General features: G+C 38.7%; 1 protein-coding gene and 1 long non-coding RNA gene across 4 annotated transcripts in view; one reads left to right on the top strand and one right to left on the bottom strand.

The window, feature by feature from the left end:
* LOC110140196 (guanylate-binding protein 5-like) lies at window positions 1–16,179 on the top strand. 3 transcript variants are annotated; one of them, XM_070467802.1, is made up of 12 exons: window positions 1–364; window positions 669–774; window positions 6,097–6,300; window positions 6,817–6,944; window positions 8,076–8,185; window positions 8,428–8,624; window positions 9,191–9,433; window positions 10,697–10,977; window positions 12,940–13,152; window positions 13,924–14,026; window positions 14,330–14,505; window positions 15,969–16,179. In XM_070467802.1, exons 3-12 carry the CDS (start codon window positions 6,105–6,107, stop codon window positions 16,080–16,082), a joined length of 1,761 nt encoding a protein of 586 aa, XP_070323903.1. In that variant the 5' UTR covers window positions 1–364; window positions 669–774; window positions 6,097–6,104; the 3' UTR covers window positions 16,083–16,179. The 3 variants fall into 3 exon arrangements, with proteins under 3 accessions (XP_070323903.1, XP_070323902.1, XP_020754153.2); XM_070467801.1 differs by having other exon boundaries at window positions 672–774; XM_020898494.2 differs by lacking the exon at window positions 669–774 and having other exon boundaries at window positions 3–364.
* LOC139035196 (uncharacterized) overlaps window positions 13,259–27,290 on the bottom strand; it is a 15,235-nt gene continuing 1,203 nt past the window's right edge. The window contains exon 2 of the long non-coding RNA XR_011487800.1: window positions 13,259–13,843. This is a non-coding gene — a long non-coding RNA (uncharacterized lncRNA). The remainder of the gene's footprint in view (window positions 13,844–27,290) is intronic.

The following is a 27,290-nucleotide window of genomic DNA, read 5'->3' on the forward strand; positions in this document are numbered from 1 at the left end:
AATGCAAATGATTTCAAAGTTCTCTTCCATGGACAATATACAGTTTCCGGCAAATCAATCCAAATATATCCAGACCAAGAAGCTCCATCTGGAATCATTTAGTCACTGAGTTTGGCTTTTGGTTTCAGTTTCCTTCAGCGACATTTCAAAAACCCCTTTCACTTTGCGTTTCCATTTCATATTCTAATCCTTTGTCCTCTGGCAGAGTGGGGTGAAGAGAAAAGAAATCCCTAGGGTTGGTAAGGAAAAAAGATATCAGAAACCAACACAAATAAACTAAGAGAAGGAGCGAGAACTCAAGTTTTCAATGAAGCAGATTTCTGAACAGCTCTAAAAGATTTTTGCTACTGAATTTACAGTTAAGGTAACACCGGGGGAAGGGTGGAAAAATGTTTGCAAGGGGCGGGATGTTTTAAAAGAGCCATTCATGGACCTGTGGAACAGTAGGAGAAAGAGGGTGGGACGAATTGAGAAAGTAGCATGACATATATACAATATCGTGTGTAAAACAGATAGCTAGTGGGAAATTGCTATATAACACAGGGAGCCCCGCCTGGCTTTCTGTGACAACCTAGAGGAGTGGGAGGAGGGGAGGGGAGGGAGGCTCCACTGGGAGGGGCTTTGTATAAATACATATAAAATTATGACTGATTAACATTTTGGTATAGCAGAAACCAGCGCAACATTGTAAAGCAATTTTCCGCCAGTTAAAAATAGTCTGTTCATGGTATGATGCAGCTGAGCTCGATGTGGACTATCAGAGCCCTGTTAAAGGTAAATTGGGGTGATGTCAGCCAGGCAGCAGAATTCATTGTCAGTTCCTTTTGCTTATGGTTGAATTAGACAGGAGCATGTGCGGGGACAGAGAGTGTGAAATGTCTTCACCCTGTTTTTCTTTCTTTGCCACCTTATGATCCATGGGGATTGTAACTGCCACTTAAACTGTCTTTGATAAAAAACCTGATTAAGATCCTTCAAGTTGCAGCCTGAATTTTTCAAGAACTATGAATTATTTTCATGAGAAACGGCATTGAATGAGATGTAATGTAAATGGCTTGCTTACATTAAAAACAAAAGAGAAAAAAAAATAAAAAAAATAAAAACAAAAGAGAAAAAAGGAAAACAGTTGAATCCCAGAAAGTACAATGAAATAAGGCTTCACGAAAATGGCTATACATTTTATTCCTAGTCTTGTACTTTGTTTGAAGATGGATTTCTTTGTTCAGAAAGAATCCTAAATTAATTAGCTTTGATTTCTTGACACCCTTTCATTCCTTAAGGCCTTTTGTATTTTGTATTGTTTCTGCTACTCTATTGATGTTACTATTAAGAATCACTTAATATAACAGTTGCCTCCTTGAGCACTTTAAACTGTCTGGCAATTTTCTTCACTCCTTGGCACTCTCTCCTCCTTTGAATGTATTGTTGTTGTAGCCACTCATTCCGGGAAACAAATTCACTCAGAAGGACAATGCAGACAAGGCAGAGTCTCCTCTTAGTCAAGGACCCCTTCCAGTTTTTGTGAAAACCTTATATACACTAAGTGCACAAACCTGCCTCCCCAAATTCCTGGAAACTAGTCTGAACTAAGGAAAAAGAAAGACACAATCAAAGTTAACCCATGATTCGTATGCCTTAAGCTAGGTAGTTAACAGTGGACAATTATCAATAGGCCTGTGGTCATACCCCAATAAGCATAATAGAATGTATGATTCTACTCGGTTACACCGATAATCAGGGTATTCTTTTAGGCAGCATGGAGAGTCTAGGTACAAGCCCTGGGGGGCCTGGTTTTCCAGTTGGTATGTCGTTTCCATACATACTGGACATATAGCTCAAAGTCCACAGTCTGGCCCAAGAGGAGTCCTGCTTTCAAGATAGAGTCTATTCTGTCTGTTTCCTCCTTCATTATCATGGCACATACTTTGCACATCTCCTTCTTGTTTGATTTCCATTTTCTCCTTTATAAGAGTTTTTCCTCTACAAATTCAAACCAAAAACAACACAAAGCAAAGTGAAGGCAAACAACAATAACAAAACCACACATCATAAACTGAGTTACGATAGCAGAGCAACAGTTAGGCATGGGGCTCAAACACAGTGAATCAGCAAAGATGTTTTGGAGACTGGGTTATTTGATTAACATTAAAGATGCTACCCAGATAACATCTGGTGACAATATATAAAATACTTCCACTAGTATAAATACACAGCCCTAATGTTATTTATTAAGTGGCCTGAAAATTCAGTCAATTTCATTTCCTTTCTCGTTAGTGACATCATCTCACAGCAAAAGATCTGGTAATCTCTCAATATCTACAAATAAATTTTGATTGCTTATCTTCTGTTTTTCTAGCTAATTGTTTTAAGTCATAACTGCCAGGTCTCCATATCTTTCTAATCTAAAAATGATTGTGATTCCTGCTATAAACAAATCACAAAATAGGACTCAACAAACATAAGATGCCAATATTGCTTTGGAAATGGGTTAAAGTAAAAAGAGATTTGGCCTTTGGGAATGTAAAATTATGTGGAATCCTCTCTTTTTGGATCTGGCTTGGACTGGGCATTTCTAGCTCCCATGTCCTGGGGCTATGTTATTTGCAGTGGATCTCTTATCTGCTCCCAAGCAGTTTCTATTTATCTGTCACCTGGATAATCTCTGGGGCATTGGCAATTAAGGAAAGGGGGAAATGGGTCTTCACACTTTTTAAAAAAGGAATTTTCACTTTAGATAACAAGGGAATCCAGACCTTTTTATTGTAGGATATCCCTTCAAAAAAAGGCAAGCAGATGGTGAGATTTTAGCTTCTGTTGTAAATAATCACTTCTAAAATGGAAGATAATCATTCTTTATAATATGGCAAGGCAGAAAAGCAAGCATTTGTATACATTTCAGATAGCTTTAAAACTGTTTTATCAGGGATTCTTTAGGTTACAAGAATTAACATTAAGAAATTAGAAAATAGCTGTTACAGTGAAGGCAGTTTGGGGAACCAGCTGGGGTGTCAGGAATACCAATTGATGATTTTCAATGGACCATTCTGAAGAGCTATTAAGTTCAGACATACTAAACAAAAAAGAAAATGCTGCCACAAGAGTTCTCAATTGCTAAAAATTAATCAAACATATATATATATATATATATATATATATATATATATATATATTTTCTGATTGAATAACACATATTAATAGTTATATAAAAATTCTTTAAAAGTAAAGTTTTAAGAAGTAAACAATTACTATTTGCTAGACAATGGTACATAAGGACCTGGCAGGATTTAGTTTAATGTACTTTGGCTGGACATAGTCCTAAATGAGAGAAAAGCAGGTTGATATTGGGTAAAGGAAAAAAGTTTAATAGGACAAATAGTGGTCATAAATATTCAATCTGGGGATTCAGGGAGATACAAACTAAGAAACATAACCAAGACAAAAGCCAATGGAGAAAAGTGAGACTCAAACTAGCAGTAGTTTAGATTTAGAAAATGCATTTTTTTTACATTCACCAAATACTTAAGAACCAGTGGGGCACTCTCTAGTAGAACTCTGAAGGGCCTCAGTTCAGTTCAGTAGCTGAACTACTACTACATGCAAAGAGTCATGTAGGACTCTTTGCAACCCCATGGACTGCAAAACGTCAGGCTTCCCTGTCCATCACCAACTCCAGGAGCTTGCTCAAACTCACGTCCATTGAGTTGGTGATGCTATCCAACCATCTCATCCTTAGTCATCCCCTTCACCTCCTGCCTTCAATCATTCCCAGCATCAGGGTCTTTTCCAATGAGTCTTCCCATCTGGTGTCCAAAGTATTGGAGTTACAGCTTCCCATCGGGTGTCCAAAGTATTGGAGTTACAGCTTCAGCATCAGTCCTTCCAATGAACATTCAGGACTCATTTCCTTTAGCATTGACTGGTTTGATCTCCTTGCAGTCCAAGGGACTCTCAAGAGTCTTCTCTAACACCACACTTCAAAAGCATTTATTCTTCACTGCTCAGCTTTCTTTATAGTCCAACTCTCACATCCACACCTGAATACTGGAAAAACCATAGCTTTGACTAGACAGATATTTTTCAGCAAAGTAATGTCTTTGCTTTTTAATATGCTCTCTAGGTTTGTCATAGTTTTTCTTTCTTCCAAAGAGCAAGTGTCTTTTAATTTCATAGCTGCAGTCACCATCTGCAGTGGTTTTGGAGCCCCTCCAAAAAATAAAGTCTCTCACTGTTTCCATTGTCTCCCCACCTATTTGCCAGAAAGTGATGGGACTGGATGCCATGAACTTAGCTTTCTGTATGTTGAGTTTTAAGCCAACTTTTTCACTGTCCCCTTTCACTTTCAAGAAGAGGCTCTTTAGTTCTTCTTTGTTTTCTGCCATAAGGGTGGTGTCATCTGCATATCTGAGGTTATTGATATGTCTCCCAGCAATCTTGATTCCAGCTTGTGCTTCAGCCAGCCAGGCATTTCACATGATGTACTCTGCATATAAGTTAAATAAGCAGGGTAACAATTTATAGCCTTGACATACTCCTTTCCCCATTTGGAACTAGTCTGTTATTCCATGTCCAGTTTTAACTGCTGCTTCTTGAACTGCATACAGATTTCTCAGGAGGCAGGTCAAGTGGTCTGATATTCCCATCTCTTTAAGAATTTTCCACAGTTTGTTGTGACCCACACAGTCAAAGGCTTTGGCATAGTCAATAAAGCAGAAGTAGATGTTTTTCTGGAACTCTTTCTTTTTCGATGATCCAGTGGATGTTGGCAATTTGATCTCCGATTCCTCTGTCTTTTTTAAAATGAGCTTGAACATCTGGAAGTTCATGGTTCACATACTGTTGAAGCCTGGCTTGGAGAATTTTGAGCATTACTTTGCTAGCATGTGAGATGAGTGCAATTGTGTGGTAGTTTGACGTTCCTTGGCATTGCCTTTTTTGGGGACTGGAATGAAAACTGACCTTTTCCAGTCCTGTGGACACTGCTGAGTTTTCCAAATTTGCTGGCATATTGAGTGCAGCACCTTAACAGCATCATCTTTTAGGATTTGAAATAGCTCAGCTGGAATTCCATCACCTCCACTCACTTATTCATGTTGATGCTTCCTAAGGACCACTTGACTTTGCATTCCAGGATGTCTGGCTCTAGGTGAGTGATTACACCATCGTGATTATCTGGGTCATGAAGATCTTTTTTGTATTGTTCTGTGTATTCTTGCCACCTCTTCTTAGTATCTTCTGTTTCTGTTAGGTCCATACCATTTCAGTCCTTTATTGTGCCTATTTTTGCATGAAATGTTTCCTTGGTACCTGTAATTCTCTTGAAGAAATCTCTTGTCTTTTCCATTCTATTGTTTTCCTCTATTTCTTTGCACTGATCACTGAGGAAGGCTTTCTTGTCTCTTCTGGCTATTCTTTGGAACTCTGCATTCAAATGGGTATATCTTTTCTTTTCTCCTTTGCATTTTGCTTCTCTTCTTTTCACAGGTATTTGTAAGGCCGCCTCAGACAACCATTTTGCCTTTTTGTATTTCTTTTACTTGGGGATGGTCTTGAACACTGCCTCCTGTACAATGTCATGAAACTCCATCCATAGTTCTTCCAGCACTCTATTAAATCTAATCCCTTGAATCTGTTTGTCACTTCCACCATATAATCATAAGGGATTTGATTTAGGTCATCTGAATCGTCTAGTGGTTTCCCTACTTTCTTTAATTTAAGTCTGAATTTTGCAGTAAGGAATTCATGATCTGAGCAACAGTCAGCTCCTAGTCTTTTTCTTTTTTTTGCTGACTCTATAGAGTTTCTCCGTCTTTGGCTTCAAAGAATATAATGAATCTGATTTCTGTATTGACCATCTGATGATGTCCATGTCTAGAGTCTTCTCTTGTGTTGTTGGGTCTAGGACTTCTCTTGTGTTGAAGGGCTTGGACTTATGTTACTATGACCCTTTTTACTATCTTTTATATATTATTATTCACTTCTTCAGAAACTTAGACCATCTGGGGAGAAGTATGTCCACAGGTTGAGGAAGCAAAATGACTTTTCTCTGCTTTAAGAATAGAAACTTCAGTCTATCCCATGTCTGTCCTTGAACATCAGGTGACACTATGGACATGGCCCCATTGAATCACATGCCCGAACCCTTGTGCCTCATCGAGAACACTAATGGGCCACTGCTGCTTAATCCAGAAGCTCTGAAGATCCTGTCTGCCATCAGACAGCCCATTGTGGTGGTGGCTATCGTGGGCCCCTACCGCACAGGCAAGTCCTACCTGATGAACAAGCTGGCTGGGAAGAAAAAGGGTGAGTGACACGGGCAGAGCCCAGCCAAGTCCCTTCTGTTCACCCACACTCCCAGCATGCAGCACAGCAATGTGAGGAGAGGAAGTGAGAGACCTGGGAGGAATATTGAAAGCTAATGCTTGGCTCAAATCTAGTTAATGATCTTCTGGGAGATGAAAGGTAGAGTTCTGCTTCTGATATACCACCTCATTTTTTTCCCCCTCAGTATCTACTTAAAAAATTACAGTACTTTCCAATTATAAGAAGACATCAATGAAATAACTTCTACATATGTAATTATAAGTGACTAAATTTTGATAGTATAATATTCTTGCAAAAAAAGAAATGTCAAATTTCCAGCCCTATGGTACTTGGCATTCTTATTATCGCATTCCTCTATTGTAATTCAGATCAATACAGAGTTATATTTTCTGCCATAGCCTTGCCTTGCTTTCCTTAAATGGCAGCTCACTTATTAAGACAGTTTCCAGTTTCCAGATCCACTCCTCTATTACAGTGTTTCAACTCCCCTTGTAGGATTCTCAGTTGGATCTACAGTGCAGTGTAGCACGAAGGGCATCTGGATGTGGTGTGTGCCTCACCCCAAGAAACCAAACCACACCCTGGTTCTTCTTGACACTGAGGGACTCGGAGACGTAGAGAAGGTAATTAACAAGAATTTCTTTTTAATCAGCCTCCTCATCCCTGAACACTCTTTACATGGGGAGTTTTTTTTTTTTACTTCTACTTGACCAGGGTATACTTTTTTCCCCTTTCTGTTTTTAATAGTCAAATTTTAGAAACCTGAAGTGAGAAAAATAGGTGTGAAAGCCAGAATCACAATTGGGAGACTGTGCTAATGTGGAGCTAGACAGTTAACCAAACTGAAGAGAGACAGTGCAAATAAAGTCACCGTCATAAGTCTGTCACTGCAGAGGACAGAGGTTAGCAGTGGGCTTCAGGGCAGCAGAACTTGAGTCCAAATCAGGATCCTGGTACTTGCAGCTCTTAAAACTGACAAACAAGAATAAGTCTCCTCAAATCTCCTATTTCCCCTTTGGTCTGATCCATTTTATCAGTTGCACAGGAGATGCATGTTATTTTTCCACTTCTATCTGGCAAGAAAAAAAGCCTTGATTTGTAGTACTTTCAAGTTTCCTAAGTGCTCCCATCACAGCTGACTCCAAGCTACCAAAGTGAAGTCACTAAACTCAAGGCTCAGAAAAGATGTACACAACCTGCTGTTGTAAGCTGGTATGAGATGGCTTGGGCACAAAACGGGATCTTTCCCTTGTATTTCTCTTGTTTTTTATGTCTTTATTTTGCTTTTGATGTACCACAAAATGATAAACCCATTTTTGCTTTAGTTTGCTTACCTGTAACATAGAGACAGTAGTTAAAACCTTATTCTCACAGCATTGAGTATTAGATAAGATCAGTAATGTGAAGTTCCCTGTGTATCATAGTTATTCAATAAAATAGATGCATGTATTATACATACAGACCAACTTTGTTCTACACAGTCAAAAATCTTGATTTTTAACTCCTCTGATTACCTTCAGTAAATTTGACTACCGATTTTGCAAATACCTAACCAGTTATAAGAGGGACTAATAAATTAACAAACTATGGTTTTATATAAAATTATCAATGCTAATGACAGAACTAAAGTTCCCATGTTTCTCACAACCATTTTAGTTTGTCCTGTTTCACATTTGTAGATCAAGGGCCTGTTTTTCGTAACTGCTCATATGGGAGCGCCATGAGACATGACTGAAATTTATTCTGACTTCTAGGGCGGCAAGACAAATGACACCCATATATTTGTACTGGCACTACTATTGAGTAGTACTTTTGTATACAATACCATGAACAAAATTGACCATGGGGCTATCAACCTCTTGCAGTATCCTTTTGTGGTCCAGGATGGCACCAAAGCCAGAAAGAATTCCACCATTCACCAGCTCATGAGTCCTTGTGTATCAAACACAAAAATGAAAACACTGTGAACATTGAAAGAACAAGACGAAGTCCTTATGTTTACTGAATGCAATGAGGACTTGGTTACAACCCAAAGAGACTATAAAAGCATATGAAGGCATGGAATTAAATATGGCTCAGATGCAGTTTTCCTTAATTGTATCTCAGCTATGTGACAGAACTGTCACAACTGCTCAGAACAGATACTTCACCTGCTCTTAACGGGGTAGATGATGCAGCTGACTTTGTGAGAGTCTGTCCAGACTTAGTGTGGACTTTGAGAGATTTCTACCTTGACCTGGAAGCAAATGGGCAACGCATCACAGCAGATGAATACCTGGAGAATTCACTGAGGCCAAAGCAAGGTAACTGACTCCAATTTTGGAAAGAGGGAGAAAAGTAGCACAAGAAATTATCTCTTGTATGTTGCTGGTTAAACTTAGAGTTTCCTATATTTACTCCGCTGACTAAGTGACCATATAAATAATTAATACTATTAACTTAAATGAACTAATAGAGTCGATATTAAATTATATTATTCCCTGTTCTTGGAGCAAATAACTTTTCCATTTTCCTTTTCCTGGCTGATCACCTTTTAAGCTTTTGCTTAGGGTTTGTGAAAATGTAGTGACACAAATAACATCAGGGAGTGAAAGTGAAAGTCGTTCAGTCGAGTCTGACTCTTTGTGACCCCATGGACTATACAGTCAATGGGATTCTCCAGCAAGAATACTGGAGTGGGTAGCCTTTCCCTTCTTCAGGGGATCTTTGTAACCTGGGATTGAACCCAGGCCTCCCACATTGCAGTCAGATTCTTTACCAGCTGAAGAAGGGAAGCCCAACATCAGGTAGAGGACACATTTATTTGTGGGGAATAGATTAAAATGAATGTAATTTGATACTAAATAAATCCTATTTTTTCCCTCCTCAGGCACCAACCAACATTTTCAGAATTTTAATCTGCCCTGTCTGTGTATACAGAAATTCTTTCCAGTAAAGAAATGCTTCATTTTTGACTTGCCCACTCACCAGAAGAAGCTTGCCCAGCTTGAGACACTGCATAATGATGATCTGGATCCTAAGTTTGTACAACAAGTGGCAGAATTCTGTTCCTACATCTTTAGCTATTCCAAGACTAAAACTCTTTCAGGAGGTATCCAGGCCAGTGGATCTCGTGAGTACTTTTTCAAGGGTTTTCCCTCAATTCAAAATAGAGAATGAGAGCACTGTTGTAATTTCTCCTTCCACTGCCAATGCTAAAAATGCATCGTCAGATACTACCAAGAAAATCATAGGTATCATATTTATTAAATATTTCAAAAAATATTTCTAGATGTTTTTAGTAATGCTTGCAAAATAAGATAAAATAGGAAGAATAACCTGAAGAAAAGGTCAAGTTAAAAAAGTTCTGCCTATAAATGATCCACTGTTGAACTAGACTAACCCGCATGGATTGGCAGCATTTGTTCCACCAATACAGTGGGTACTTATTAAGTGCCACAGCCTTAGATAGGCAGAAAATGGGAAGACATTCATTGTAGAAATGGAACATACTTAACATAAATATTAAACAAACAGATGCCCAGATTGTCTAAAACCCTTCAAGAAATCTAAGCAGACTTCTCAATCCAATTGTTCCTAAATATTCTATGTCTTGGAAATTTGTAAATTATTGTGTGTTAGTCACTCAGTCATGTCCGCTCTTTGTGACCCCAAGGACTATAGCCCACCAGGCTCCCCTGTCCATGGAATTTACCAGGCAAGGATACTGGAGTGGGTTGCCATTTCCTTTTCCAGGGCATCTTCCCAACCCAGGGATCAAACCCGGGTCTCCTGCATTGTAGGCAGATGCTTTACAGTCTGAGCTACTAGGGAAGTCCATATTGTAAATTATTGCTACAATCTAAAGGGAAGATGAGGGCAAATGCAAGTAGCCAAAGGCATAGGAAGACAAACAGGAAAGTTCCAACAAAGAGTAAGGTGACCTGGCTTAATTTGCCTACTCTGTGCTTTTTTGGGTGAGGGTAATACTCACACCAGCTTTACATGTTGAAGTGGAGGAGAAAAGGGAATTCTAAAGGGAATAGAAACCTGAGGAAGAGAGAAAGGGAAGAGTAAACAGGCAAAAGGTCTATAGTATTCTAAATAAATGAATACACACAAATTTGTATAACCATATTCTCATTGCTCAATTAGAAAGGGATGAAATGTGGATCATCACACAAATCTTCAGTTTTCTCCTTTGAACACTTTCCTTTCTCAGAGAATGAAATATCTGTCTTCTTGATCAGATAATTTCCAAAAGGAACTTACTTGGGCCATTTAAACACTGTGCAGAAGGCTGAATATGCTAAATTAACATTCTCAGAATGTTAATTAGTTCAGAGCATGTCCTTTTTCTCTGCAAATAATTCAAGCATCTTTCCCCTCTGTGAAGATCTATGGAACCTAGTGCAGACCTATGTCAATGCCATCAACAGTGGGGATCTGCCCTGCATGGAAAGTGAAGTCCTGACCTTGGCCCAGATTAAGAACTTGGCTGCAGTGCAAAAGGCCATTGCCCATTATGACCAGCAGATGGGCCAGAAGCTGAAACTGCCCACAGAAACCCTCCAGGAGTTGCTGGACCTGCACAGGGCCAGTGAGAAAGAGGCCATTGAAGTCTTCATGAGGAACTCTTTCAAGGATGAGGACCAAGGGTACCGGAAAAAATTAGAGGTAATCAAGTTTTTTGCTATAGTCATGGGACTTAGGCATAATAAAAGGCAAAATGTTGCTATGAAATACAAAATGTGGACTTAAGAAAAACAATTCTTACTAGACTGAGAGATAATGACTATCACTTATGTGACCAAGATTTCACTATTATTCTGAAGACAAATAACAACAAAAAGCTTATAACTACCCTGGACCCTATTGCTGTTGTCATTATTTAGTCTTAAGTCATGTCCGACTCTTTGCAACCCCATGGACTGTAGCCCTCCTGGCTCCTCTGTCCATTGGATTTCCCAGACAACAGTATTGGAGTGGGTTGCCATTTCCTTCTCCAGGGGATCTCTTCCCAACACAAGGATCGAACGTGCATCTCCTACATTGCAAGTAGATTCTTTACTACTGAGCCACCAGGGAAGCCCCGAGACCCTATAGATTCTGAAAGTTTCACACACCGATAACTCCTCTTATTATGTTATGTCTGTAGACTAGTTTTTTAAAAGCAATATTATCCCTTAAAAATTTGTATTCATAAAGTATTAACTTTCCTTTTTTATTAATCAAGCATATAGAATTGCCAAAGGCTCTACTAAAAGATTATCTCCTCAGGTTTAATAGCATACGCTCATTATTCAGGCCAATTATCCATTCTACCTCCTGGAAATCCCAGGGTCTGGAAATCCCAGACCCAATATAATATTGAAACAGTAGTAACATCCATTCAGTTCGGTTCAGTCACTCATTCATGTCCAACTCTGTGTGACCCCATGAATCGCAGCACGCCAGGCCTCCCTGTCCATCACCAACTCCCGGAGTTTACTCAAACTCATGTCCATCAAGCCGGTGATGTCATCCAGCCATCTCATCCTCTGTTATCTCCTTCTTCTCCTGCCCCCAATCCTTCCCAGCATCAGGGTCTTTTCCAATGAGCCAACTCTTTGCATGAGGTGGCCAAAGTATTGGAGTTTCAGCTTCAGCATCAGTCCTTCCAATGAACACCCAGGACTGATCTCCTTTAGGATGGACTGGTTGGATCTTCTTGCAGTCCAAGGGACTCTCAAGAGTCTTCTCCAACACCATAGTTCAAAAGCATCAATTCTTCGGTGCTCAGCTTTCTTCACAGTCCAACTCTCACATCCATACATGACCACTGGAAAAACCATGGCCTTGACTAGACGGACCTTTGTTGGCAAAGTAATGTCTCTGCTTTTAAATATGCTATCTAGGTTGGTCATAACTTTCCTTCCAAGGAGTAAGCATCTTTTAATTTCATGGCTGCAATCACCATCTTCAGTGATTTTGGAGCCCCCCAAAATAAAATCTGACACTGTTTCCACTGTCTCCCCATCTATTTCCCATGAGGTGGTGGGACCAGATGCCATGATCTTAGTTTTCTGAATGTTGGGCTTTAAGCCAACTTTTTCACTCTCCTCTTTCACTTTCATCAAGAGGCTTTTTAGTTCCTCTTCACTTTCTGCCATAAGGGTGGTGTCATCTGCATATCTGAGGTTATTGATATTTCTTTTGGCAATCTTGATTCCAGCTTGTGCTTCTTCCAACCCAGCATTTCTCATGATGTACTCTGCATATAAGTTAAATAAGCAGGGTGACAATATACAGCCTTGATGTACTCCTTTTCCTATTTGGAAGCAGTCTGTTGTAACAGTAGGTTGAATTTAAAATTAGGGCTTGAGGCTAGAGATCTGCACTCTGCAGATTCTATCTAAAGTAGAAGAGGCAAAAGAAAGGGGTGTCCAGAGACTTCAAGTATAAAAGTAAAGTCACTTTTCTACAGTGTATTATCCATGGAACTTTTTTACAATAGGTTTGGTAGGAAGAATATAGTATTGCTTGTAGTCTTTGAATCCCCCCTCCCCCACCCAAATACAGAGATTCTCTTTGTGAATCATTTCTAAAAATACTGAAGTGTTGGTAATACCTTTTCCGTGGGTCTTTGTCCCCTTAAAGATGCAGCTAGCAGCTAAACAGAATGACTTTCATAAACGAAACTTGGAGGCATCACTGAATCGTTGCTCAGCTTTACTTCAGGATATTTTTCATCCTCTAGAAGAAAATGTGAAGCAAGGGGTTTATGCAAAACCTGGGGGGCATTGTCTCTACATTCAGAAGAGAGAAGAGCTGAAGGAAAAGTACAATCAGGAGCCCAGGAAAGGAATACAGGTATCCTTGATTTTATGTATTAATTATGGGGGAACTGTAGGGGGTCTTCTTTGAAAAATCAATGATGACAGACAGGAAGAATAATAGTGGTGGAATTAAACTAGACTTTTGCCATAATCACCAGACTTTTATTACAACCATCAACATTCATTGCAACAAAAGAACGTTTTTGGATACACAGGACAGAATCCCAGTAAATGAACTAACCTAAGAAAATAATTCATTGATGCACATAAACTAAAGGCAAAATGTTTAAATTTAGTTGTAAGTATTAATATAAATATGTCCAAGAGTTTAATCAGTTGATTACATGTAACAACATAATCAATGTTCCCCTTTCCTTCTTTCTTTCCTATCCAAAATCCAGCTGTTTCTGTTTTCCTCACCATTGACTTCATTCTCAGGCAGCCTCACCCCACAGGGCAGCAAAGATGACACCGACAGCTCCCAGCTTAACTAGTCCTTCATGACCTCAGTCTCATGGGAGAGAAGATATCTTTTCCGGCATCCATATCAGTCTTTAAAACACTCAAGTTGCAGTATTTTCCCACCTATACCTAAATCTTCTGCATCAAGCGACTTTGGGTACTCCAATAGGCCAGCCTGGAGCTTGTGTCCACTCCTCGACAGAAGAAGCTTGACTGACAGTTTCACTAAGTACAGGCTGAGCACTTCTAGGGAGGAAAAGATGCTGGGAAGAAAAGGAAATAAAGAGGTTTACAACATTTCTAATCATTTTTTACTTCTAATTATATGTTTTTGGGTTCTTAGGCTGAGGAAGCTCTTCAGAAATATTTAGAGTCCAAGGAGTCTGTGAGTGTTATCATTTTGCAGACAGACCTTGCTCTCACAGCAATTGAAAAGGATATCAAAGGTGAGGAAAAAAATGGGAAAAAAATGCAACACAGAAATTCTACACATTTTAAGTTAATTTGACCTGGTTAAACCTGGGATCATTAAACTAAAGCTAGAATGGCAAAGATGTACCATTCTTAGCTCCTCAGTCTGTACCTGAATAGGGCATATACCCTCAGCTACCATATGATTACTTGCAGGCAGAAAAAATGACCAGGAAATTTTATCTATGAAGTAGCGGCAATAACAAATAAGGGAGGGGGGCGAAGGAAGGGTACTTTAATCCTAGAGAGGTTTGTCATTTTCTTCCTCTCTGAGGTAGGTTTAAGAGAAGAGTTTATGAAGCCTGAAGCACAAAGGTTGATGGAAAGTCTAACACAGCATCAGCAAATGATGGAGCAGAGGAAGACAGTCCATCAGGAACAAGTGAGACTAATGGAGACAAACAGAGTATACCAGGAGGCCCTGCAACAGAGGGCCATGGAACGTCAGCTCCAGGTACTCATCAGTTATTTCTTCTTGGGATTTTAGTCACACTCCCTTCTCTGTGTCAATGAGAACAGGAAGCACCAACAACATGGAAGAGGCAGCATAATATTGTGGCCTAGGGCAAAGACTCTGGAATCAAATAGTGTGTGTGGGAAACCCAGCTCTACCTCTTACTAAATACATTGTTTGGAGATAGTTATATTAATATTGCTTATTTTATAGGGCTATTTTGAAGCTTAAATAAGTCAATATTTGAGTGTAGAATGGTGCTTGGCACAGCATAAGCATTATAATTTGTTAAGCAAAATCCAAGGACATTTCTAACCCACAGTAATTAGTCTTTTTGTTATTTTGTTCATTTTTCTAGCTAGTCTTTTCCTTTGGTCACAGATTACCTTGTTGAATTAATCTCATATTACTATATCCATGCCCCTGTCTTTACCTTAATTGTTGCTGGTTCTGAAGACCTTTAACTTGTAGAGTTTGTTTCATCCAGTCCTCTGCTATTATTATCACTCAGTTGGCAGTGGTTTCTATCTACCAAGCACTGTACAAAGCACCATACACACATTCTTTAGCCTAGTCTATTCAGTGAATCAGGACCATTATGCCCCCATTTTTCTGATTAGAAAAATTAAGTTCCAGAGAGATAATTAATGCCACTATCACACAGCCTAGCAAGTTATCAAAACAGTCTTCTCAGTGTGTGGGATCTGCAATGCTCAGTGTGTGGGATCTGCAATGCTTTCATATCTGCAAACCTAGTCTTACATTCTTCTGTGAGACAAAGGGCATCCTCCCCATCATGGCTGGTCTACCTGTAGGTCCTTGTTTTCCAGGGACTGTTTCAAGACAATTTTGAGATTATAGACCCACACTGAAGGGCAGTATTTTCAATCTAGGGTTTCTGATCTCATCCTTTCCTTCTATTTTAACCCCGTTACTGTGGAGACCCAGAACAAATTCCCTTATCTAAGGCTCAGACCCAACACCTGATTGATGATATCACCTAGACCACCCAGTTGAACTTCTGTAATGAGTTATAAAGTTGTGATATTGATATTCATAATGGATAAAATGGGCATTTTACTAATTTCAACCTCTCCTTGTGATACTAGATCTGATGTTCCTTTGTGTGTACATGAGAACTGAAGTCAAGATGTGATTCAGATTGCTTAAGGACAAAGGGAGAAGGGGCTTTAGGATATAATTCTTGGGATACCAATATTTCAGGGATTGAGAGATGATGTTTCTGCAGCTATAGGAACAGACTGGGAATAAGAATTACACAAGTAGGGAAACCAAGAGTAAGAGGTAAAATGAATATGAATGGAAAGGTGGAATTAGGGACCGTCTTCTATTACTGATTGTTTAAAATAAGTAAGAGAAAGTCAGTGACTGGGACTTTCCCTAAACAATGATTTGGACACCACTTTTTGCTCAGCTCTTTTGTTTTATGTATCACTCTTTAGGAAGAGGTGAAAAGGCTCAAGGAGAGATTCCAAGCTGAGAACAGACAACTTCACAATGAGCTCCAGAATCTTCTGAGGAATGACTCACCAGATGATACATGCATCTTACTCTAAAGAGCTGAACACTAGAATTCACAAAGATGCAAAGGAACAAGAAACTATAGAACCTGATACAATCATCATTTAAATAAACTTCGATAATTATATTGAACTTTTGTACTGAATTATTAAGTTATGATACTCAATGGGTAACACGTGCATTTTACTAATTTCTTAGTAAATGCACAAATAGTTTAAGTATTGATTGCTTCCTTAAAAAGATTGTGACTTTTATTATAAGGGACATTTTATCATTGCCTCTTGGCAGTGATATTGGGCAGGTTGTATCAGGGAAACTTTCTCTTGTACCTCTGATTTTCCATATTTTTCTCAGTGGGGATTGGAAGTGACCTGGAGTGGGGAATATTTCTGTAATAACCCAAGTCACAAGGATCTTGATTGAACTCAGATGGACATCACTCTTGCCAAACGGTTTTGTGCTGGAGGCCATCAGGGAGAAGCATCAATGATAAAAACAAACAAAAACTAACCTAGCTTCTTAGTGCAGACAGTATACAATGTATGGTTCCCAACTGGATGGAGGACACGCAGCTTATGGGCAATTATATGACTCCTGGTCATGGTTAACGGACAATCAGCTTAGATTATTCTAAGCTGTAAGCAAATAACATCATAATGAAACAGAAGTACTCTAGAAGATGTAAAGAACTACCAGCATGGAAATTATGTCAAAGTTGAAAAGCTAAAGAAGTCTAACCCTCCTTTTATCCTCACCAAGGGCATAACTTAAATAGAATATTTTATATTATGAACCAATTTCTATTGGATTTTGTTTATAATCCTTTAAGTCTGTAAATAAATAGTAAAAGGAATGCAACATAATGTGACAAACAATATGATGGGGCTCATTTAATTTTAAGCCCCAAATGTTGGCATTTAACTTTGAGCCTTGCTTACAGTACTGAAATTAAATGAGTGTAATTGCTTGCAGTCATATGTGAAAGCCTACTGATTTTTATTAAAAAACTATAGGTTTTATAAACATATGTATATACATATTTTAGCTGTGAATAACCATAAATTTTTAAAAAATAATTCTACCACTTTGGCTTTTTTTCTCCCAATAGTTACATCTTCAGGGATTTCTGTATTTCCCTAAAATGACTGAAAATTATTTTAATAGTAAAAATTAAACATTTTCTTACACATTTTATTTCCTTTTTGTTTTTTTTGTCTCCAGTAAAATCAGTTCAGTACAGTCACTCAGTCATGTCCAGTTCTTTGTGATCCCATGGTCTGCAGCATGCCAGGCTTTGCTGCCCATCACCAACTCCGGAGCTTATTCAAACTCATGTCCATTGACCCAGGGATGCCATCCAACCATCTCATTCTCATTCTCTGTCATCCCCTTCTCCTCCAGCCTTCAATCTTTCTCAGCATCAGAGTCTTTTCCAATGAGTTGGTTCTCCACATCAGGTGGCCAAAATACTGGAGTTTCAGCTTCAGCATCATTCCTTCCAATGAATATTCAGGACTCATTTCTTGTAGGATTGACAGGTTGGATCTCCTTGCAGTCCAAGGGACCCTCAAGAGTCTTCTCCAACACCACATTTCAAAAGCATCAATTCTTTGGTGATCAGCTTTCTTTATAGCTTAACTCTCACATCCATACATGGCTACTAGAAAAACCAGAGCTTTGACTAGATGCACCTCTGTTGGCTAAGTAATGTCTCTGCTTTTTAATATGCTGTCTAGGTTGGTCATAGCTTTCCTTCCAAGGAGCAGGTGTCTTTTAATTTCATGCCTGCAATCACCATCTGCAGTGATTTTGGAGGCCTCTCCCCAAAATAAAATCTTTCACTGTGTCCATTGTTTCCCCATCTATTTGCCATGAAGTGATGGGACCAGATGCCATGATCTTAGTTTTCTGAAAGTTGAGTTTTAAGTCAACTTTTTCACTCCCTTCTTTCACCTTCATCAGGAGGCTATTTAGTTCTTCTTTGCTCTCTGCCATAAGGGTGGTGTCATCTGCATATCTGAGGTTATTGATATTTCTCCTGGCAATCTTGATTCCAGCTTGTGCTTCATCCAGCCCGGCATTTCACATGATCAACTCTGCATGTAAGTTAAATAAGCAGAGTGACAATATACAGCCTTGTCATACTCCTTTCCCCATTTGGAGGCAGTCTGTTGTTCCATGTCCAGTTCTAACTATTGCTTCTTGACCTGCATACAAGTTTCTCTAGAGGCAGGTCAGGTGGTCTAGTATTCCCATCTCTTTCAGAAGTTTCCACCATTTGTTGTGATCCACACAGTCAAAGGTTTTGTTGTAGTAAAGAAAGCAGAAGTAGATGTTTTTCTGGAAGTCTCTTGCTTTTTGATGATCCAGCGGATGTTGGCAATTTGATCTCTGGTTCCTCTGTCTTTTCTAAATCCACTTTGAACATCTGGAAGTTCACAGTTCACATACTGGTGAAGCCTGGCTTGCAGAAATTTGAGCATTACTTTCTAGCACTAAAGGTAAAGGAGAAATGGAAAGATATAACCATTTGAATGCAGAGTTCCAAAGAATAGCAAGGAGAGATAAGAAAGCCTTCCTCAGCGATCAATGCAAAGAAATAGATGAAAACAATACAATGGGAATGATTAGAGATCTCTTCAAGAAAATTAGAGATACCAAGGGAACTTTTCATGCAAAGATGGGCACAATAGAGGACAGAAATGGTATGGGCCTAACAGAAGCAGAAGATACTAAGAAGAGGTGGCAAGAATACACAGAAGAACTGTACAAAAAAGGTCTTCATGACCCAGGTAACCATGATGGTGTGATCACTCACCTAGAGTCAGACATTCTGGAATGCAAAGTCAAGTGGGCCTTAGGAAGCATCACTATTAACAAAGCTAGTGGAGGTGATGGAATTCCAGCTGAGCTATTTCAAATCTTAAAAGATGATCCTGTGAAAGTGCTGCACTCAATATGCCAGCAAATCTGGAAAACTCAGCAGTGACCACAGGACTGGAAGGTCAGTTTTCATTCCAATCCCAAGAAAGACAATCCTAAAGAATGCTCAAACAATTGCACTCATCTCACACGCTAGGAAAGTAATGCTCAAAATTCTCCAAGCCAGGATTCAACAGTACATGAACCATGAACTTCCAGATGTTTAATCTGGATTTAGAAAAGGCAGAGGAACCAGAGATCAAATTGCCAACATCCACTGGATCATTGCAAAAGCAAGCGAGTTCCAGAAAAAAAAATCTACTTTTGCTTTATTGACTATACCAAAGCCTTTGACTGTCTGGATCACAACAAACTGTGGAAACTTCTGAAAGAGATGGGAATACCAGACCACCTGACTTGCCTCCTGAGAAATATGAATGCAGGTCAAGAAGCAACAGTTAGAACTGGACATGGAACAACAGACTGTTTCCAAATTGGGAAAGGAGTACATCAAGGCTGTATATTGTCACCCTGCTTATTTAACTTATATGAAGAGAACATCAGCGAAATGCCAGACTGGATGAAGCACAAGGTGGAATCAAGATTGCTGGGAGAAATATCAATAACCTCAGATACACAAATGACACCACCCTTATGGAAGAAAATGAAGAAGAACTAAATAGCCTCTTGATGAAGGTGGAAGAGGAGAGTGAAAAAGTTGACTTAGTACTCAACATTCAGAAAACTCAGATCATAGCATCCAGTCCCATCACTTCATGCTGGGGAATAGATGGGGAAACAATGGAAACAGTGAAAGATTTTATTTTGGGGGGCTCCAAAATCACTGCAGGTGGTGATTGCAGCCATGAAATTAAAAGACGCTTGCTCCTTGGAAGAAAAAATATGACCAACCTAGACAGCATTTTAAAAAGCAGAGACATTGCTTTACCAGCAAAGTTCCATCTAGTCAAAGCTATGGTTTTTCCAGTATTCATGTATGGATGTGACAATTGGACTCTAAAGAAAGCTGAGTGCCAAAGAATTGATGCTTTTGAAATGTGGCGTTGGAGAAGACTCTTGAGAGTCCCGTGGACTGCAAGAAGATCCAACTTGTCAATCCTAAAAGAAATGAGTCCTGAATATTCATTGGAAGGACTGGTGTTCAATCTGAAACTCCAATACTTTGGCCACCTGATGCAGAGAACTGACTCATTGGAAAAGACGCTGATGCTGGGAAAGATTGAGGGTAGGAGGAGAAAGGGACGACAGAGGATGAGATGATTGGATGGCAGCACTGATGCGATGGACATGAACGTGAGTGGGCTCCAAGAGTTGGTGATGGACAGGGAAGCCTGGTGTGTTGCAGTCCATGGGATCACAAGGAGTCAGACCTATCTGAGCGACTGACTGAACTTAACTTGCCAGCATGTGAGATGAGTGCAACTGTGTGGTAGTTTGAATATTCTTTGGCATTGCCTTTCTTTGGGATTGGAGTGAAAACTGACCTTTTCCAGTCCTGGGGCCACTGTTCAGTTTTCCAAATTTGCTGACACATTGAGTGCAGCACTTTCACAGCATCATCTTTCAGGATTTGAAATATCTCGACTGGAATTCCATCACCTCCACTAGTTCATAATGATGCTTCCTAAGGCCCACTTGACTTTGCATTCCAGGATGTCTGACTCTAGGTGAGTGATCACACCATTGTGATTATCTGGGTCATGAAGATTTTTTTGTATTGTTCTTCTGTGTATTCTTGCCACCTCTTCTTAGTATCTGCTGCTTCTGTTAGGTCCATACCATTTCTGTCAGGTCCATACCATTTCTGTCCTCTATTGTGCCCATCTTTGCATGAAAAGATCTCTTGGTATCTCTAATTTTCTTGAAGAGATCTCTAGTCTTTCCCATTGTATTGTTTTCCTCTATTTCTTTGCATTGATCACTGAGGAAGGCTTTCTTATCTCTCTGTGCTATTCTTTGGAACTCTGCATTCAAATGGGTATATCTTTCCTTTTCTCCTATTCCTTTTGCTTCTCTTCTTTTCTCAGCTCCTTAAGCCCTCCTCAGACAACCATTTTGCCTTTTTGCATTTCTTTTTCTTGTCGATGGTCTTGATCACTGCCTCCTGTGTAATGTCACAAACCTCCATCCATAGTTCTTCAGGCACTCTGTCTATCAGATCTAATCCCTTGAATCTATTTCTCACTTCCACTGTATAATCATAAGGTATTTCATTTAGGTCATACCTGAATCATCTAGTGGTTTCCCCTACTTTCTTCTATTTAAGTCTGAATTTTGCAATAAGAAGTTCATAAAAAAGGAGTTCCAGCAAAATAGGTCTTATAGTAATATTATGGTGCATGTGTGCTAAGTCACTTCAGTCATATCTGACTCTGCAACCCTTTGGACTGTAGTCCACCAGACTTCTCAGTCCACAGATTTCCCAGGCAAGAATACTAGAGTGGGTTGCTGTGCCCTCTTCCAGGGGATCTTCCCAACGCAGGGATGGAACCCACATTTCTTATGTCTACTGTATTGGCAGGCAGGTTCTTTACCACTAGCACCACCTGGGAAGCCTATAGAAAAATTACACAAAAAGTGAAACATAGCAGGTCAGTGTGTCTGGACTCTTTGCAACCCCATGGACTGTCCATGAGATTCTCCATGCAAGAATACCGAAGTGGGTTGCCATTCCCTTCTCCAGGTGATCTTTCTGACCCAGGGACTGAACCAGTGTCTCCTGCATTGCAAGCAGATTCTTACCACTAAGCCACCAGGGAAGCCCTGGTGGGGTTTTATATGAATTACCCAATTGGGTTACACTATAGGTGTTTGAAATTTTTTAGTTGCTCAAAATATGATTTATTGTTAAAGGAAGAAAAGCAAATATTTTAACATCTGTCTTTTTTCCTGTTCTTTGCAGTTTTATTATGCTGACTTTCCCATAATCAGATAGGATCTTGTTCTTACTGTTCAGCTGTACTTCCAGACTTGAACTGAACTTTCAAAGGTACCAAAGACCACAGCCTATTTTGCTGGAGCACTTACTAATAATACTTTATAACTGCCTTTGCAAGCTGTACAATTCATGAAGGAAAATGATAATGTACAATTTAATATCCAAGGAACTGTCTTGGTTGAAAAGAACAGTACCTTCAAAATCAATGCTGATTTCATTATTACTTCTCCTATAGAGATTTTTAAAAGCTGAGATTGGGTAAAATTAAGTCACTTATCTAAAGTTCCAAGTTTGGTACTGTTAACATAGAGTATATTACACTCAGATCTCCAGTATACTTACTGCTCTTAAGTAAGACACAGCAATAGACTATGCTGTGTCTATTAACTGTTTATCAATACAAATGCTGGTTTTGATGGCACTGGAGCTATAGTAACGACATAAAAGTGAAAGTGAAATCACTCAGTCCTATCTGATTCTTTGTGACCCCACGGACTGTAGCCTACCAGGCTCCTCAGTCCATGGAATTTCCCAGGCAAGAGTACTGGAGTGGGTTGCCATTTCTTTCTCCAGGGGATCTTCCCAACCCAGAGACTGAACCTGGGTCTCCAGCATTGCAGGCAGACGCTTTACCATCTGAGCCACCAGGGAAGCGATAGGCAAGATGCAAATCAATTGCTTTTGACAGAGAAGTTTGATTGACATGAGGCCCAAGCCACAAATTTGAAAATTTCTTAACCTAAAATGAAGTAGCCTTGAAATGTTTTAGAAATGTATAATGGACACTTTCAAATTTATGATAATCTTCTCATATACATCTTCACCTTTGGAAATAGGTGTCACAGGTAACAAAGGAAGCCAAATTATATAACTGTTGTCTTAATTTCACAGATTGGATTTTAAGACCAAGAGGTGAAGATACTACTTCCAATTGGCCTCAATTGAGAGGCACCAAATCTGTTCCTGTGGAATGGTGTTAGGGCAAATGAGAAACACTCAAGACTCCAGGGCTGTATCTGCAGTAGTGCTTATGGTCACCATCAATGATGTGGCTTAACAGGAATATACTCAGCCTTAGAAAAGAACAGCTGAATCTGTGTTGAAGGAAAAGGGACAGAAGGAACATCAGTGCCTCTCAAGGAGTGACAGAAGAGAGCCTTTTGTCTTCTTCACATTCACAAACATGTGATGCCACATTTAGAGGGATACTTTCTTGTATCTATCCTACAAATAAGAAATCTTCATATAAATTTTAAAGTCACCTTTCTTCCACCAACAATAGCATAAATTTTCACTGGATTTACAGAGTCCATTAAAATATATTTCTATCAGCTGTGCTATGAAAATCTCTGTATTTTTATATCCATTTGGAGACTTTTTTTACTGAGTAAAGAAATCTCAGTTAATATTGTTTTATTTAGTACTTTAGAAATGTTTTTCCACTTTCCCTAACTTGCAGAGTTTCCAGAAAGAAGTTGTTCATATTCTTACCCTTGTTTCCCTGTATGTAGCATCTGTTTTCAGAGAAGGCAATGGCACCCCACTCCAGTACTCTTGCCTGGAGAATCCCAGGGATGGGGGAGCCTGGTGGGCTGACATTTACAGGGTCGCACAGAGTCGAACACGACTGAAGTGACTCAGCAGCAGCAGCAGCATCTGTTTTTCTCATAGCCTTCAAGATCTTTTTGTTTAGATTTCATTACTTTGCCTATATTGTATTTTTCTTTGTATTTATCCTGCTTGGGTTTCTCTGAACTTCTGAACCTGTAGTGTGCTGTCTTTCAGTAATTTTGGATTACTTTTGATTTTTTAATATTACATGTATAGCAAATCTTTTGATATTGTTTTATGATAACTGAGCTACTGGATGCTCAACTATTTCTTTCACTCCTTGAATAACTTCACGGCTCAGTTTAAAGTCTATTGACCTATCTAAAGTTCTCTGATTCGTTCCTCCACTGTGTACTCATTTGGTCATCTGCTAAACCCATTAAAGTGTGTGTTAGTCTCTCAGTTGTGTCCGACTCTCTGCGACCCCATGGACTATAGCCCACAAGGCTATAAAGGACACCTTAATTGTCATTTACAGTATTTCCATCTGACTCTACTAATAGTTTCCAGTTCTCCACTGAAAATTCACATCTGTTTACTGTGTTTGTCTTCCCACTAGATCCTTTAACATAATAATTATAGTGATTTTAAAAGGGCTGTCTGATGGTTCCAGCACTTGGTCTATCTCTATTTCTGCTGCTTGCTTTATGTCTTCACAATGGATAGCTTCTACTTCATTTTTTCTCTGTGTCTCATAATTTTTGACTGAATGCTGGTGACTGTGTAAAAAATAGTTGGGACTGACATAGTACTTATGCTTAGAAATGGGTACATCTCTTTTCTGTTAAGATGATTCAGTATAGTTGCAGTTCAGGTGGACATGGGTTTTGTTTATTTTATAGCTAATTTAAGTGAATAAAGTCTCAAATTTCTCCAGTGGAGTTCTGCAATTACATTGTTCTTTATGTAAAACCTGGAGTGTCAAAAGGTTTTTCTCAGTATTGCTGTTCTACTCCCAATTTTAGCAGACTCTGAACACCTGCATCATATGGGTCTTTTATTTCTTTATGATCTTATTCCTATCCCAATGGTGGGCTGCAATTACCTGTAATTCAGCTCAAGTCTCCTGGTGACAACATCAGTCATCTCTCTTCTCTAGGTACAGAGGCATAACTTCAAACCAAGAAATGTCCAGCCTGCCTGCCCCACCTAGGCGGCTCCCTCATGCCTCCCACCCTACACTTAATATTTTCCGTGAGCACCTGATGGAGGTCAGCTTTTCCAACTTTCCCAAACTTTGTGTAGCAGGATGTTGAATAATGAGATTGCTATGCCCAATAGCTCAGTACCCTAGGTTTCAAAGAACCCCACCATTTCCAAAACAAGATGCTAGACCATTTTTTTCTGGAATTCACTAATAGAATATGAAAAATTTCATATCACTTAAATGCAGCCCCATTAAATTCTACCAGTTTAATAAGCCATTTTAATAAAATTTCCTTTACCAATATTATACTCTTATAACTGAACTTTTGAGGGTAATTAAAAAAATATTCTTTGGAACATTTACAAATCATGGAATCTGAAAGAAATAATCTGAATTTATTTTTGCCTCCATTATTAAATATTAAAAATATCTTGTTTACATTCAAAAAGAACTAACTCTCCTTAGACTATTCTTTTTTAGAAACCCATCTTTATAGCCTTAATAAACCATATTAAAAATAAAGCCAAAAACATAACAGAGAAAGGAGGACTTCTTGGATCCAGTGAGGAGATAAAGGACTGTTATTATTCAGGTATGGGTCATGTGCCCACCCTCCCTCTAAATCAATCTCTGTGTCTCAGAAGTACAGGGCCACTATACTTAGCCCAGCTTGGGTTCAACTTTCAAAATGGCCAAACTGTTTCAGGATTCATTAAAAAAATGTGTCTGTGATATTTTGTTGCATATATTTTTGGTGTTATAACAAAATTATCTCATGGTTTCCTGAGCACACCAAGCTTGTTTTCACTTCAGCAACCTGCCGATCTCCTGCCTGAAACACTATTCCACTACCTCTTCAAATGGTTTACCCCCTCCCTTTATTTACAACTTTTATATATGTCACCTCCTCAGAGAATCCTTTTTTGACTAACACAGTTAGAATAGCCACCCCCTATGCCTGTTACCCATATACTTGTTACCATTCTTCATTTTCACCTGAAATTTTATATGCATATACTCATTCATGTGTATACATTCATGTTAAAACATACGTATTCATATACTAATTATTATTTGAATTAGTATCAGAGGTGACTTAGCAACTAAACCACCACCAGATTTCCTTTGTATGTTTTTCTTATAAAACTTTCACCTTTCAAGATTGTAAACACTTCAATATCTGGGACCATGTCACAGTCTATATATATTACAGGGATAAGCATATAATAATTATGCAATTAAATGTCTGTCAAATTGAACTGAATCAATATAGAATCAATCACATTTATTACTCATTTACTTGTACTGATTTTTTTAAATTGACTAAAAGATTAAAGAGTCCATCTTTGTGGGTACATACCAAATGTTGAAATAGTTTAAAAAAAAATAAATACAGCTTTCAGTTTAATGCCAATTATTGCTTGGAAGGTTCATTCTAAAAGCTTACATATGTAGCAAACCTTTGAGGTACATATTGAGTAAATAATATTTTTATTGCCAACTTAGAGTTAAGCGAATTGAAAATCTGCATTGATTTTACTCTCATAAATTGGAAAAGTACAAACAAATACTAGAGATTAGCTAAACCCACTAGGAGATAAATAAACTGCAGCTAAGAAAAACTAACAGAATTCCCAAAGTCCTTTCAGACTCTGAGTGGACTAAAGTCAAAAGATGAAATACTGGCAATGTTGAAACAGAAAATTATGTTTACTTCATACATTTTGTAAAGTTTTTTTTAAAAAGAAAGCACTTATCATCTAATTTCATCATGATACTATATTGGACAAGTACATTTGAGCTTTAACACTAGGAAAGATGGTATATAATCACAACTTAAAGGTAAACTTTCCGAAGAAAATGTGATGAATAGCAATACATTAAATATAAAAGAAAAAAGGATTTTTAAACCTCAATATTAAATTCAGGAGACCACACAAGATGATAGAGTAGAAAGACACTCATCTGAGCTCACCTCCTCTGATAGGTATACCAAAGTCATAACCATTTGCAGAACAACTATGGATGAAAAAAACTGGAAGCTTCTGGAAAAGATCTACCACTAAAGATCTAAAGAACCATAAGACAGAGGAAGGGGTGGAGTCATGTGTCCAGATTTGTGGACACAGCAGCAGGAGGAGAGGGTGGGAGAAACTAAGAAAGTAGCATTGCCATATATACACTATCATGTGTAAAATAGATAGCTAGTGGGAAGCTGCTTTATAACACAGGGAGCTCAGCCTCTGTGCACTGTGACCCTAGAGGGACAGGATGGGGGGAGGCTCAAGAGGGAGTATATATATATATATATATATATATATATATATAAAATGACTGATTCACATTGTTTATGGCAGAAGCCAACACAACATTGTAAAGCAATTATCCTCCAATTAAAAAATAAATTAAAAAAGAAAGCTAGCTAATGAACCAAAGACCACGCTGTTCTAGCAAAACAGCTCCTACCTATAACTATTCAGAAGACAACAAAAATAGTAAAAGGTCAATTTAATTATAACTGTCATTCAGTTGCTCAGTATAATGAAATGCAATTTTAAAATCCACTAAAAATGTTTCTTCTGTAGGGCTCAACATTATTAAGAA

Source organism: Odocoileus virginianus, chromosome 5 (assembly GCF_023699985.2).
Source record: "Odocoileus virginianus isolate 20LAN1187 ecotype Illinois chromosome 5, Ovbor_1.2, whole genome shotgun sequence".
Lineage (NCBI taxonomy): Eukaryota > Metazoa > Chordata > Mammalia > Artiodactyla > Cervidae > Odocoileus > Odocoileus virginianus.

Excerpts from the sequence above, each read along its gene's own strand:
- LOC110140196 (XM_070467802.1), top strand. The coding sequence starts at position 6,105 with ATGGACATGGCCCCATTGAATCACATGCCCGAACCCTTGTGCCTCATC. Across the intron at positions 6,945-8,075 it reads GACTCGGAGACGTAGAGAAG|GGCGGCAAGACAAATGACAC; the intron begins GTAATTAACAAG and ends TCTGACTTCTAG. Across the intron at positions 9,434-10,696 it reads TATCCAGGCCAGTGGATCTC|ATCTATGGAACCTAGTGCAG; the intron begins GTGAGTACTTTT and ends CCCTCTGTGAAG.